Source organism: Mauremys reevesii, linkage group 4 (genome assembly GCF_016161935.1).
Source record: "Mauremys reevesii isolate NIE-2019 linkage group 4, ASM1616193v1, whole genome shotgun sequence".
In the NCBI taxonomy this organism is placed as follows: Eukaryota; Metazoa; Chordata; order Testudines; family Geoemydidae; genus Mauremys; species Mauremys reevesii.
The window spans coordinates 142,705,464-142,720,900 of record NC_052626.1 but is presented as its reverse complement, the minus strand read 5'-3'; the positions used below and the strand labels follow the sequence as shown (position 1 = coordinate 142,720,900).

At 58.6% G+C, this 15,437-nt stretch overlaps 1 protein-coding gene across 1 annotated transcript; it reads left to right on the top strand.

The window, feature by feature from the left end:
* Positions 1 to 8,724, top strand: LOC120404046 (glycine N-acyltransferase-like protein 3). The gene is made up of 7 exons (XM_039536054.1): positions 1 to 56; positions 440 to 569; positions 3,469 to 3,576; positions 3,950 to 4,076; positions 4,362 to 4,482; positions 6,985 to 7,372; positions 8,680 to 8,724. Exons 2-7 carry the CDS (start codon positions 492 to 494, stop codon positions 8,722 to 8,724), a joined length of 867 nt encoding a protein of 288 aa, XP_039391988.1. The 5' UTR covers positions 1 to 56; positions 440 to 491.
* The last annotated feature ends 6,713 nt before the right edge of the window (positions 8,725 to 15,437 follow it).

Genomic DNA, 15,437 nt, shown 5'->3' with positions numbered 1-15,437 from the left:
GGCAGCTCCACAGACACCCAGGAACTGCTCCTTCCCCTGGCACGGAGTCACCCCAGGTGAGTGGGACCGTAGCCCTGTACGGGCAGCCCTGGCATCACACGGCCTTAGAGCAGCCTTCTTATTGTGGGGTATCTGGTGAGCACAGGGGCTGCACCCAGACTGGTGAGTTATGGTGGTGTCTCTGATGAACACATGGGGGGCCATGCAGAGACTGTTAAGTTATTGTAGGGTCTCTGGTGAGCACAGGCGCTGCGCACAGACCGGTTAGGTTAGGTAGTATAAGGTCTCTGGTGAACACACAGGGGGCTGCGCACAGACTGGTGAGCTGTTGTGGGGTCTACACAGTGTTTGCTATTTTGGCAGGGCTGGGAGCTGGCAGCTGGTCTCTGGGGTTGGGAGGAGACAGTCAGAGGGAACTGATGGGTCTCCTGCCCCACAGGTGTCCCTCGCACTGTCCTGCTGGAAGCTGTGAAGGCCCATCCCAGCCAGCGATGCTGATCCTGAGCTGTGCCTCCAAGCTGCGGCTGCTGGAGGGGATGCTACGGCGGGGCCTGCCTGACACGCTGCCGGTGACCAGGACTCGCCCGCCCCCGCAGGGCCAAACCCTCCCACCCTCGGGCTGGGCAGAGAGCAGGGGAAAGTCCCTCGGAGTCTCCTGGGTGATGGGGCACATATTGGGCTGGGGTGCAATCCCCTGGGTCGGGGGTACATGGAGGGCTGGCCCCTCCACCTGGTCGGGGGTAGCAGTTTGGGGGGCAGACCCTTTCTCCAGGTCGGGGGCAGCAGTTCAGGGGCTGGGCAGGCTCTCATAGATCCACAGGGGATGTGCTGTACCCCAGCCTCTCACCAGGCCCCTGGGAGCGACCCCTGGAATGGGCCGGGGCCCGAGGCTGCACACAGCTCACAGGGGCAGGGCCGCCACCTCCCCCACTGGGCTTTTGACACCAGCCCTCCCATCTCTCTCCGTGGCTCCCTGCAGCGAGTGCAGCCGAGCCAGACGCCCGCGAGAGGCTTGGACCGGGCCCCTGCGGTGGGTGTTGGCAGAGACCCCGGCAGCCTTTGCAAAACACAGGAGCGGTTCATTAGTCCCCTGGCTACAGACTCCTCAGGTTAGCACAGGGAATCAAAGGTTAAGCCACAGCCCAGCCTGGCCAAGCCTGGGCAATGAGCCAGCCAAGATGTCGTGGGCCCCATGGCTGGCTCTGGCTCTGTCCCGTTGTTCTTAGGCCAAGGTGACAGCTGCTGAGACCCTGCAAAAGCCGGCTCTTAGCCCCGTATCCTGACCCCTCGCGGCCGCTGTTCTTCAGCTGGGGGCCTCTCGGCTGCAGAGCCGTGAGGGGAGAATCTCGCTCGCTCGGTGTGAACGTCCATCCCAGCCACTGGGGTTTCCATGGTCTCTCCAGACCCTCCTGGCGCGTGTGTAGTTTATTCCCTTGGTTAATGATGCTGGTCTCCAGCCAGGCTGTTACATGAGTCACAACCCGTCCCTCCCCTTCACACGCTGCGCAGAGCAGTACAGGACACAGAGGGAAACGGAGGCACACATGGGACTCAGAAAGATACTACAGAAAGCTTCTACTTTGTCACACAGGCCCCCTGCCCTGGGTTAGGGGTAGCAGCAGGAGGGCAGGTCCCTCCCCCATGGTAGAGGTAGTGGGGGAGCCTCCTCCTGGGCCTCCTCCTCACTCACCCCCTGCCTCCGAAAGTCCATACCCAGCACCAATGCCTGCTGCTCACCCAGCGTAGCCGCCAGGACTTGCCCATTGAATCAGAGCACAAGCAGGCTCTGTGCCAGCCAATCTCAGTCTGGGCAGGCTTTGCGTAAAGCTAATGAACATGTGGGTGGTTCCATGGCAGCCAATCACAGTGTAGGACAGCTGGGTGCCTGCCAATCATGGCTCTGACCACCAGCACCTCCCACCCCTCCGGTTCTGAATTTCCTCCTAGTCCTCACCATGGCAGATGGGGAGGGGGGAATGCAGTGGCTGGATCCCATCCCAGTTTCATACCCAAATGTTTTGGGGTGGCAAAAGGGGGCTGAGGCTGCATGAAAATTCCCCACTGCGCCCTGCTAGTGTCAGCGACCAAACCCACCCTAAGGGTGGATGGATGTGAGACTGCTCTGAGCTGTGTAGTGGAGGGTGAGGTTGATTAGAGCCAGCGGTCAGCATGCTGACAGTGCCTGGCAGGACAGGGATGGGGAAGATGCCGTGGCATCTATGGGTAGCATTTGTGGGTTCAAACTTCACCGGGACAGTCACTGGGTAAAGTGACCCTAGCCAGTGAAGTGCTGCAATAAAGTAGGATTTTTCTGTAATATTTTTACAACACTATGTGTGCCTCAGTTTTCCCCAGGTGTTGCTTGGATACCCAGTTGTGGGGGCGAGGGGGAGGATTAAGTTTACTCTCAGGGCAGGTTAAGAGACATAGGGGTGGGTGTCACCTCCCTGTGACAGTGGAATAAAGGGTCCTTAAGTAACTTGTTGAAATCAACCCAGATCCCCAAGGGGGCCAGAGAGACAAGGCCAGTGGTGCTGACACCTCGATTTCCCCGCATCTCTAGACCCCAGCTCAAGAGCACAGGACTGGGAGGTGGGGGGTGCTGGACAAAGATGGAGGCTCTCACCTGGAGCTGGCCAAGGAGGTCAGACGGAGACAGAGACAGCCTGGAAAGGGCTTTCACTCCAGCTTGGCTGGGCCCCGGCTGACCACAATGGACTCTGCTTTACCCCCAGTTCTCTCTGCTGACCTAAGGCTGCTCCGTGACTCATAAACTGGCCTGGCTCGACAATGCTGCCGGGTGTCACTGCAAACCCAGGCTGGAGTGTGGGAGCCCCCGAAGAGTGGCCAGGGGCTCTCCATGCATCTGGCTCAGTGGGAGGCACCGGGCAGAGCTCGCGGGGTGGAGCAGGAGGGCTGGAGCCCAGAGGCTCCATCTCAGAGGCCCTGACCTGCCCTGCAGGAAGAGTGGGGCCCCCTGGGGGGCTGGCACTTTGAGGGGGGAGGGATAGCTCAGAGCTTTAAGCATTGGCCTGCTAAACCCAGGGTTGTTAGTTCAATCCTTGAGGGGGCCATTTGGGGATTTAGTTGGGGATTGGTCCTGCTTTGAGCAGGGGGTTGGACTAGATGATCTCCTGAGCAGGGGCGGCTCTAGACCCCAGCGCCAAGCAGCATTTGGCTCGGTGGAGCTCATGCCTGCGGCAGGTCCACGGAGCGGACCTGCCGCAGGCATGACTCTCGGTTGAGCTCGTGGACCTGCCGCAGGCATGCCGGCAGGAGCTCAACGGCGGCGCAGCGCTCCGCGCTGCTTGGGGCAGCGTCATTTCTAGAGCCGCCCCTGCTCCTGAGGTCCCTTCCAACTCTAATAATCTATGAGGGCTCCTCCAAGGGGCAGCATAAAAGCTGGTGCCCAGCACCAATCCTGGGGAACCGGGACATCCCCGGACTCTGACCCCTGTGTCTTGGCAGGTCTACGGCGCTGTGATGCATGTGAACCGCGGGAACCCGGCTGGCCAGGAGGTGCTGGTGGATTCATGGCCAGAGTTCAAAATGGTCCTCACCCGGCCACGCAGAGAAGTGAGGCCTTTGTTGGGCCCCTGCCATCTGCCCCACTGCCCTCCCCCGCCTGACACCATCACTGGCCCACTCCCCTCCCCCTCCCCCATCACTGCCCTGCTGCCCTCTCTGACTTCCTTGCCCCTTTCCCTGCTTGGTGTCATCTCTGCCGCTGCCCCGCCTCCGCACAGCCTGTCTCCCGTTCCTGCTGCCCAGACTCTCCCCATCCCATTCTGCCCTAAGCCCCCTGGCTCTGTTCACAGGACCCCTTCCCCACTCCTCAATCTCTTACTTGGGGCTCGCTGTGCCCCACTCCCCCGATGCCGTCCCTGAGGGTCATAGGGGAGTGGGGGGCAGAGGCTGCGCTCACCCCCAGGCAGTGTCCCCCCTGCAGGTGGCGTGGGACCCAAGTGATTATTTCACCAACTTGCACACGGCATTTTACCGGGATGAGGGCGCCTGCCGGGCCCTGCTGGGGAACAGCCACGCCATCGACTGGGACCAGGCCTTCCAGATACAGGGTGAGCCCCTCCAGCCCTGCTCCATCCAGCACCTGCCACATGGGGGGCAAGACCACTGTGCCCCCCCCCCATGGGCCAGTAGCCCCAATGAGCTCACCTGGGCCCCTTCTCCATCCAGACCCGGGATCCCGAATGCGCCAAGCTTGGGAACCCCCAGTTGGGTCATGCCGGCTCACAGTGGCCCTTGGCCCCTCCCTGCTGCTCTCCCCCACCAAGTTGGGCCCCCCCACATCCATGGGCACCTTTTGGGGGGCCCCTGCTGACAGCGCACGGCTGTCCCTGCAGGGCTGCAGGACGGGGTATACGAGAACATCAGGGACATCGCCAGGGCCAGGGGCCTTGAGATGGAGACGTATCCATACCGGCCACTGCTGCACCCAGACCCGCCTGCCATGCCCCAGTACCGGTAGGTGCCCCCAGATATGGGGTGTGTGTGAGAGAATGTGGCAATGCACACAACCAGCCTGTGCTAGATGGAGTGGGGGAGTGGAGGTGGGGAGAATGGAAGGACCCTGGGGTGCCAGGCCAGAGGTCTCCATTGTGCCCTAGATCTGGTGGCCATGAGTTCCCCAGGCTAACGGTGCTGGCAGAGTGAGGCCATCACCACAGCCCCAGGCCTTGGGCACATGCTGCCAAGGATTTCCCAACCTGCTCCGGGGCAGGGCTGAGTCAGCCCTAGAGTTTTGCCAGGGGGCAGGGGCAGCCCAGCCTGGCCAAGGAACCTCCTTGGCCCCAAGATGGGGAGAGCAGGGGGTGGGGCAGCCTGTAACCCTTCCATATCCTGGGACGGGCAGCCAGGGGTCCTTGACCCCAGAGCCGTCCCCTCTGAGGGGAGGGGGCTCCAAGCACAGAGCCCCCTGGTCCCCCCTTCCCTGTCAGCGGGTAGGTCCCCGGGCAGGGGGTTCGCTGCCCACTGAGCCCTGGTGCTTTCATGTCAGGAGCTGAGCTTAGCCACGGCCCATCGGCAGCGATGGCTCTGCTGGGGCTGGACTGGGCCCTGTCAGACAGCCCCTGTGCTGAGGCTGCGGGAGTGTGTCGATCCCCTCCCCCCCGGGGGTCACCTTCCCCCCATGTGCTGCCTCCTGGCTCGATCCCCTTCCCACAGGGCTCCCCCTTCCCCCCATGTGCCGGGGCCTGGCTTGATCCCCTCCCCCCACAGGGGTCCTCCTGGCTTGATCCCCTCCCCCCAGGGCTCCCGCTTCTCCCCCACCCCGGGTCTATTGCCCCTCAGCCTCACACCCCTTCTCTCTGGTCCAAATCAGTCCCCCTCCAGCCTCCCTCCCCTCCATGGGGGTACTGGGGGGAGTGTTATGGGGGCTAGAGCCACCCCAGAATTTGCCATAGCCTCCCCTCCCAGTGGAAAGGCCAAATGTTATGCAGCAGTAAGGGTGGCAATGCCATACCACGCCCCCCGTAGCTCTCGGCTGCTCATGGCGGCGGCGCTGCCTTCAGAGCTGGGTGGCACACCCCTCCCCCACAGGATACATTCCATGCCCCCCACCCCAGTTTGAGATTCGGCAACCCCCCCTTCTCCCTCAATTTTCTGTCCAGCTCAGCTCAGCCCCAGAACCGGGAAGAGGATGGCGCCGCCGGACCGTGATCCCCTCCTATGCCATGTCATACCAGCTCAATCTCTGCTCCCCGGGCTCACTCTCTTGTACCAGGCCAACTCCCCACCCCCAACTCACTGCACCCCACCCGCCAAGCTGGGTCAAGCTCCCATATGCTCACACCTCCCATGTTTGATACTAAACTGCTCAAGATAGTTAAGACCAAAGCAGACTGTGAAGAACTTCAAAAAGATCTCACAAAACTAAGTGATTGGGCAACAAAATGGCAAATTAAATTTAATGTGGATAAATGTAAAGTAATGCACATTGGAAAAAATAACCCCAACTATACATACAATATGATGGGGGCTAATTTAGCTACAACGAGTCAGGAAAAAGATCTTGGAGTCATCGTGGACAGTTCTCTGAATACGTCCACGCAGTGTGCAGAAGCGGTCAAAAAAGCAAACAGGATGTTAGGAATCATTAAAAAGGGGATAGAGAATAAGACTGAGAATATATTATTGCCCTTATATAAATCCATGGTACGCCCACATCTCGAATACTGTGTACAGATGTGGTCTCCTCACCTCAAAAAAGATATACTAGCACTAGAAAAGGTTCAGAAAAGGGCAACTAAAATGATTAGGGGTTTGGAACGGGTCCCATAAGAGGAGAGATTAAGGCGGCTAGGACTCTTCAGCTTGGAAAAGAGGAGATTAAGGGGGGATATGATAGAGGTATATAAAATCATGAGTGATGTGGAGAAAGTGGATAAGGAAAAGTTATTTACTTATTCCCATAATACAAGAACTAGGGGTCACCAAATTAAATTAACAGGCAGCAGGTTTAAAACAAATAAAAGGAAGTTCTTCTTCACGCAGCGCACAGTCAACTTGTGGAACTCCTTGCCTGAGGAGGTTGTGAAGGCTGGGACTAGAACAGCGTTTAAAAGAGAACTGGATAAATTCATGGTGGTTAAGTCCATAAATGGTTATTAGCCAGGATGGGTAAGGAATGGTGTCCCTAGCCTCTGTTTGTCAGAGGATGGAGATGGATGGCAGGAGAGAGATCACTTGATCATTGCCTGTTAGGTTCACTCCCTCGGGGGCACCTGGCATTGGCCACTGTCGGTAGACAGGATACTGGGCTAGATGGACCTTTGGTCTCACCCGGTACGGCCTTTCTTATGTTTCGTCGCTCCCCGCTCCCCTCCCCCAGACTTACCCCTTCCCCTGCCCATGATGGTTTTATTCCCCACCACCACCCGCACTGACCCCCTCCCCTTGCCAGGTCAATCCTCTATCTGCTCACCCCACCCCATCCTGTGTCTCTCATCCCCCTGCCCTGTCTTGCAGGCCTGAGAAGGGGCTCAGGCTGGCCCCCGTGTCCCCCGCCCACGCCCTGCTGCTCAGAGACACCTGGATGTTTGGGGAGAACAGCTGGAGCCTGCGCTACCTGAGCCGCCTGATCCGCCACTTCCCCAGCGCCTGCCTGCTGGACCCTGAGGGGACCCCCATCTCCTGGTCCCTCACCGACCCACTGGCTGCCCTGACACACGGTTACACCCTCCCGGAGCATCGTGGCCAGCACCACGCGAGGGCCGTAGTGGGGATGCTGGTTGCACAGTTGCATGCCCACGGCTTCCCTGTTTACACCCGGGTGCTGCCCCACAACGAGCCTTCGCTGCACACCCTGCAATGCCTCGGCTTCCACATCCTGCCTGGGGTGTTCCACCAGCTGGTGGTGAGGCCCGGGTTAGCCCAGTCCCAGCCAGCCAGTGCCCTAGACTCAGCCCAGGACCCTGCGCCCAGCTCTGGGGAACGGCAATGTGCCCAATAGCACGTAGCATGGAGGAAGGGGAGAGGTGGAGAAGGGGACACGGCCTAGGGCCCTGCGCCCAGCTCTGGGGGACAGCCACGCTCTGCCAGCACGTAGCCCTGGGGGAGGGGAGGAGACGGGGACATGGCCCAGCCATGCCCAGGGACCTGCCACCCCCGAGAAGGGGACACACTGACCAGGCACCAGGGGAGCTCAGCTGTCAGTCCTTGGGAAGCTGGGACCTGGTAGAGGAGACTCTCTCATGCTCCATTATCCCCTGGAGCAGGGCAGAGGCTCAGTAGGGGGCACTGTCCCCTGGCAGTCAGGGCTCAGCAGGGGGCGCTCTCCGCTCACAGTGCTGCCCCCATGCCCTGTGCTGTGGGCTCAGCAGGGGGGCTCTTGCATGTCTGCCCAGTGGGTGCCAAAGGGTTAAAAAGCTGCTCCTGGGGCAGAGCAGGGACAGGAGGGGGGTGTCACATGGCTGGGGGGCAGGAACTGGGCGTTCAGGATCAAAACCAGACCAACGGAGGCTCCACAAAGAAGAAGGGTTGGGTTTTGGTGGGACTCAGGAGCTCCCAGCTGGGACTGAAAGAGATGGAGACAGGATCCAGTTTTGGCTCTTCAGCAGCTCGGCTGGGTGGGGCCCTGGCCTGTGTCTTCACCTTCACTTCTCTCTGCGGCCCCAGGGGCCTCCCAGGCCGGGGACCAATAAACCGTGTGCTGTGTGGAAAAGGCTTTGGGATGTCACTGCAAACACTGGCTGGGGGACACTGGTTCTTCACAGTGTAGCCAGGTCTCTCCAGGAGTCTGGCTCAGTGCGACGTGCCGGGCAGAGCTCGTGGGGTGAAGCAGGAGGGCCGGAGCCATGTGCTCGACCCTGGAGGAAGAGAGAGTCCCCTTGGGGGGCTGGCACGTCACAGGGTTCCTCCAAGGATTGGTTTAAAAGCTGGGCCGTAGCACAGATCCTGGGGAGCCACAACAGGGAGCAGCGCTGTGGGTCCCAGCCGGGGGCACCAGGCCAGTGTGGGGTGTCTCCTTCACAGCCAGAACCGACAGCAGAGAAGGGCTGGCACATCTGCCGGCAGACGTGGGGTAGAGGCAGCCCTGCCCCCAGCCAGGGAGCAGCCCCACCAGGGCACAGTGCATCATCCCATCTGCCCCCTCCCCTCCCAGCCAGGGAGCTGGCCCCCCAGAGCAGTGCCCCGACCCCCAGCCGGCCTGCGTTGCCCCAGGACTTTGACTCTCAGACTTGCACAGTCTCCATTTCTCAAGATTGAATCATTATTTTAAAAACTATATAAATCACCACTCTCCCATCATTCAGTGCATCTGGCCCAGCCTCTGGCCCGGCCCCGGGCCCCTCGCCCAGCTCTGACCTCAGCGGAACCGCTTCTCCTCCCACACGTACAGCTTCCCCGCAGGCACCTTCCGGAAAAACAGGCTGTTGCCTCGGCTCATGTTCCCCTGCACGGAGAGGAGAGGAGAGGAGACGGCTGTCAGGGTGCCCTGCCCTGCCCTGGGCAGCTTCCCCTGCCTGTCACCCAGGCCCCAGTCTGCCAAGCCCTCTCCCCCGCCACCAGCCCTCCTACCCACACAGCAGGGCCAGCGCTTCCAGGGGTGAAAGTAATTTACGGGACTTACCGGTACTGCTGGAGTCCTGAAGGGGCGTGGCCTTATCCCGAAGAGGCGTGGCCTTATCCTGAAGGGGCGTGGCCTTTTAAGATTTAAAGGCCCTGGGGCACCAGCTGTGGCTGGGAGACCCAGGGCCTTTAAATCAACTGGGGGCTCCAAGCTGAAGAGGTGGCTGGAAGCCCCCTGGAGAGGGACTTCGAGTTTTGCCGCTCGGGCCGGGATTTAAAGGGCTCTGGGCTGCCCGCAGCTGTGGGGAGCTCTGAGCCCTTTAAATCTCAGTCGCGGCCAGGATTTAAAGGGCTCTGGGCTGCCCGGAAGCTGGTGCGGTGTGGCTGGCTCCAGCAGCCTAACTAGGAGGAGTAGTTCGGTGCATAGGGCGGGAGGCCACCAGCCAGCCTGCAAGGGGGGGAGGAAGTAGCACTGAGCCGTGTCCCATGTGCCCTGGGCCCCCCCCCCCTCACATGGGGACTGGGCCACAAGCCCACCGTGCTCCGGCACGGACACAGCCCTGCTCCGAGCCTGCAAACGCAGCTCAAGCTGCGCCCCACCAAGGCCTCTGCAGCAGCCAGTCGCCTGGGGGGCAGCAGCTGGGTCACCCCCTGCCGGCCACCTCAGCCTCTACCCAGAGCCCTCCCTGGCCTCCCCAGGGACACTTCCTGTCTGAGCCCTGTATTCGGGCCCAGCAGGGGGTCTCTCCTGCTCCCTTCCCCAGGCAGTTTGTTGCTCGGCTGGGGCTGTGGTGGTGGTGGGGGTCCCCGTTCCAGGTGCTGCGCCTGGTCTTGCCAGAGCTTTGGTGCAAGCTCCCTTGGGCTCCGAGCTCACGTCCCAGCTGTGGCCCACCCCTGACCTCCCCTGTGGTGATAGGGGGCAGGTGCTGGCCTTGCACGGCTGCTCCAGGGCCAGCAGCCAGCTGGAAAGCCAGGCCAGGGCTTGTGTTTATGGGGAGGGGAGCGGCCACAGGACCCCCCCCGTAGAGCCCTGCTGGGCATGGGCGGCAGGTTATATATTTGTGTGGGGCCCGGGCCCCAGCAATATTCAGGGCTGGGCGCCCTGAATATTGGACTGTGGGGCTGAGGATGAGGGGTACATGATACAGCCCTCCTCCTGCATCATGTACCCCTCATCCTCAGCCCCACAGTCCTCACCCTGCACTCCCTCCTATCCCCAAACTCCCTCCCCCTTCCCACACACCCCTTCCCAACCCCAAACACCAACCCAAAGCCAGCACCCATCACCCCCACCAGCACACCCACCCCCAGCCCCAGCCCACAGCCAGCACCCCGCACCCTTCCTGCACCCTAATCCCCAGCCCAGGATCTGCACCCCAGACCTCCCCCGCCTAGCCCCCTCCCAGAGCCTTAGGCAGGTGGGGGCGGAATTGGGGGGGGTGGAGTTGGGGGCGGGTTCTGGGCCCCACCAAAATTTTTACAAACTTGCCACCCATGCTGCTGGGCCCGAACACAGGGAGGAGCATCCGCTCTTCTCCCTTCCCCAGAATGGACGTCTTCAGCCCTGGGCAGGCGAGGTGGGACTGACCCGCCCCCTGCCAGCCCCAGTGCACAGGCTGCTCCTCCCCATGTAGCTGGGCCCAGCTGCAGCCCCAGTGAGCCGTGGGGTTGGGGGGAGGGGACGCCCCCACACAGCAGATATGGCAGGTTCTCCTCTCCCTTGCTGGTAGGTCAGTAGCAGCGTGGAGAGGGGGTGGGGCACTCCGGCTCCTTGCAGGCCCCTTCCTCTCACGGGGTGGGACAAAGAGAGAATTTTCTGTAATAGTTTTGATGCCTGTGTGCCTCAGTTTCCCGCTGTACTTTTCATGTCTGCCCAGTGGGTGGCCCTCAAACTGGCCCCTCCCACCCCAGGGCAGCTCTGTGGGGCTACCCCACCCCATCCCCGAGAGGAGAGGAGGGGTTACACACGCACTCCAGTGACAGCCTGTGAGGAGCTCTTCATCTCGCTCATGGTGGAGACCTAGAGAGGGAGGGGAACGCACTGAACAAGCAGACAGCAATACTCCCGGGGGGGCAGTGGGGAGGGCTGATTGAGGACGGCAGATCCCCCCACTACCCTACCAAGTCCCAGCTGTACTGCAGGGCGGCAGGGACAGGCTGTCACACCCGAACAGGCCCGGGTCTATTCTGGGAGGCTGCAACCTGTGATTTCACTCCTGCCAAGCGTGACACGGGAGGGGAGGCGCTGCAGGGCCATGGCCAGGGAGCCCAAGAGGCTGGCTCCACCTCCGAGGATGCCCATAGATATGTGCCACCATACATACATGATCTGACCCTGACGAATTTTGCAGGCTTGAAGCAGCAAGAGCGGCCCCACCACTCCTGTTCGGGGTGGCCCCTGGGCTCTCGCTATTACTGCTTTGTCCTGTTAGTAAAGCAAAAGGGAAAGAAAAAGAACAACACAAATGTGCCTATTGGGGAAACTGAGGCACGGATGAACGCTCCCGTTACAGCTCTCCCTGCTTTTTTGTCATGGATGTTGTTTGCCTGGTTTAGGAAGTTATAACAACAATATTACGCCCCGAGATCAGTAATTGCTATTGCTTGCCAAAGGGCTTCCCATTCCACTTCCACTCCAGGCTACCACAGGAGGAACAGGGTTTGTCCTAATGGGATTTAGGGGAGACTTGGGGCCACCCACCAGGTATTTTGCTGTGGCCCTGCTGTGTCTATCCGCACTATGCATTGTCTCCAAGGCTTCTCCCCTCCAGCCTCCTGGCACGCTATGGCTCGTACCCCATCAGCAGCTCGAGCCAGGGAGAGTCTTTGGAGCTATTCTCCCTTCTCAAAATCATAATTATCCAGACAATCCCAGGGATAGCTAGAATCCCGGATGGTCCACGCAGGCGGCTGTCCCACAACCGAGGCCCACGATGCCACGACCAGAAATCTAGGGGAAATATATGCTTTGAGCTGATTGGCATGCGCCCATTTCAATTTGCCTGGTAGCTGAAGCTGGTCCACTACCGGGGAGATTCGATTCAAAATGGGGTACGGACCCACCCACTTGGCGTCCAGAGTGTGGGCCACCTTCCCCAGCTTTTGCAACATTACCTTGTCTCCAATTTGCCATCCCCAGACGTCTTTACTGACGATCCCCTTACGCTTGGCCTTTTTCTTTCTCTCTGGCTTCACGGGTTTTACGTAGCTCCTTCCTCAAGTGGGCAAAGCTGAGACTTTTTGGTTGTGGCAAACAGTAAATGTGATTATTGGTAAACACAAAACTTGCCTGGATTATTTACAGACATTTCTTTGGAAAAGGGCCCATTTTCCTTCAGAATAACTGCAAAGAAACCGAGAATTCTCTTCTTCTTTAACATTTTTACAACATTCAACTGATTAATTCTCTCCAGCCCCTGCAGAGTTAACTTCTCACTCTCTTTCCTTAAATCACTTGCTTATCTCCCAAAATAACACCTTAATCAACTCAGATTTTACCATGCCAAGTACTGTTTCAGGGATTTAAATTCCTCATGTCTGCATTTATTCCTTTTTTCACTCCTGCCACTATACCCTCAAGGCTGTTTTCCAATTTCTTTATCTGTTGGCTGCCTGCTTGTCTGGGCCTGATCCTGCTTTTTTCGCTGAACCGTTTCTTTCCACGGGCACAGGATTTGTTCCACTACCAATTTAACAAGGAGGGTGGGCTCCTTAACTAGCCCCCACCCCACCTGGTCCCTTTCCTTTTTGTCATTACCCACGGAGTGCTCTCCTCGTAGCTGCGGGTGCCGTACATGTCACCTTCTCCCCCTTCACCCACTGGACTTCTCCTCAGTCTTAATGAGGGCCACTATAGAGGTGCATTAAGGGTCTGCCCAAAATGGAGGGTCCTCACAAAGGGAGAGATCGAAGCCCTCACAAGGGTCACCCGAATCATCCCCCGTGAGGCTCGCCACCCGGACCGAACGCACGGCCAATTGATGTTTTAACTGTTCCATTTTCTTTCCATGAGAAGCACACTGCCGTTACGGCGTATGCTGGGCACAAATGGTCAAGTCTTTGACGAGTCCCTGAAGGACCAGTACCTGCTTAGCCAGTGCTTCCAGGCAGGTGTGTTCCGCCTTTTCCGCCTGTAAGTCCTGTCTCAAGGCTTGCAACTTGTCCTGGGCATAGGCCTGGGTTGCCGCCTCGTTAGTGATCTGCACTTTCAGTTGTTTAATTTCCACCAGCTGTCGGGTACACACCTTTTCCCTTCTTCCCAACTCCTCTTTCTGGCCTGACAACATTTGATACCATATGGCTGCTGCAGTACAAATTCATCCCACAGCTGCCCCCAGGTTTTTACCCTTCTGCTTTTCATACTCGGCATACAGGTGTAACAAATCCTGCCAAGAATGCCCCCTCCTCTGAAGCTCCGTCACAGAACCCCAGGGATTATATCCCAACTTGGTGAGAGCCCTTTCCAACCGGGAGAGGTCTTCACCCCCCTTTGAAAGAGGCAGCAGGGTCCCGTCCCTCTTTGCTGCCTCCCCCATGGCCCAGGCATCAGGTCCACCTGCCTCCTGTGACACCAGCTAAACGGGCAGCTGGACTACCGTGTCCGCGCTCCCTAATGGCCATACATCCGGCCTTGAACCCATCCTTGATGTCATCGCCCACAACTGAGGGACTCCTGTGTTTGCAGCTGTACCCTTCTGTTTCCTAAACATGCTGACCCAATCCGTTAGTACAACTCTTAGGATCTATCAGTCACTTGAGATTTCACGTTGCTCACACAGACTGTCTGCAGGGCAAGAAGCTTACACCTTCCTGGGTCTGACCTCAGAGCATTCAGCATGCCCTTCCACATCATGCACTTTCCACAGCGACAACCAGAGGGCCCTGCACCCCAACTCCGCAGTCAGATGTGACTCTCAGCCAGACAGTAAAACAGAAGGTTTATTAGATGACGGGAACACAGTTTAAACAGAGCTTGTTGGTACAGAAAACAGAACCCCTCTGTCAGGTCCATCTTGGGGGGTGGGGAGCCCAGAACCAAGTTCTGGGTCTCTCCCCATTTCCCCAGCCAGCTCCAAACTGACACTCCCTCCTCTGGCCTCTGTGTCTCTTCCGGACAAGGAGGCCACCTGATCTCTTTGTCCCCAACACCTTCAGTTGGCATCTTGCAGGGGAAACTGAGGCACCCACACAGTATTCAGAGAAAATATTAAGAACATTCCCACTTCATCACAACAGGTGCAACAAAATATAATACTGTATATTGAAGTAGGCAAGTGCTGCTTCTGACTTTCCACTTTTAATTGACCCTTGTAATCTTGTGGCACTGACGCGTTGTAGCTTCATTTTATATCGGCACAGGGTGGGAGTAGGGGAACCACCATTTTGGGCCCCACCAAAATTATACAAACCTGCCGCCTATGCGTGTTAACACCATAAAGGGGAGTATTATCATTTCACGTACAATGCTGCCACACACATATTTTATCAGGGCAATACTGAGTGGCAAATTATACATTTACAAATAATACCTTGCAAGGTTGTACAAAGATTATTACAACAGTGGGTACGGTGTGAACACAAGGGTACATTCTGTCACAATCCCCTACCTTCCCCCTCGCAGTCCTTTGTTCACGAGGTGGGGACTTTTCTCAGCTTCCCTGAAATACATAAACCATGGGAACTTGCATTGTCGCTCTGGCCTCCTTTCCCCGGAGGCCCCTCCACCTCTGCCCAGAGCAAAAACGCAATCAACTGTGCCGTGCGGCTGCAGGGATGTCACCGCCTCTGGGTTCCAGGACTGGCAGACTCTGTTAATAGTTCATTCGCTCGGGGATAAGAGGCTGGAGCAGTCCCTGAAGGAGAGAGAGGCAGGAACCTCGCAGCTCCAGACACCCAGGAACTGCTCCTTCCCCTGGCACGGAGTCACCCCAGGTGAGTGGGACCGTAGCCCTGTACGGGCAGCCCTGGCATCACATGGCCTTAGAGCAGCCTTCTTATTGTGGGGGTCTCTGGTGAGCACGGGGGCTGCGCACAGGCTGGTGAGCTATGCTAGTGTCTCTGGTGAGCACAGGCGCCGTGCAAAGACTGCTGAGTTATTGTAGGGTCTCTGGTGAGCACAGGTGCTGCGCACAGACCGGTTAGGTTAGGTAGTGTAAGGTCTCTGGTGAGCACAGGCACTGCACACAGACTGGTGAGTTATGGTAGGGTCTCTGATGAACACACAGGGGGCCATGCAGAGACTGTTACGTTATTGTAGGGTCTCTGGTGAGCACAGGGGCTGGGCACACACTGGTAAGTTATTGTAGGGTCTCTGGTGAGCACAGGCGCTGCGCACAGACTGGTTAGGTAGTGTAAGGTCTCTGGTGAACACACCGGGGGCTGCGCACAGACTGGTGAGCTGTTGTGGGGTC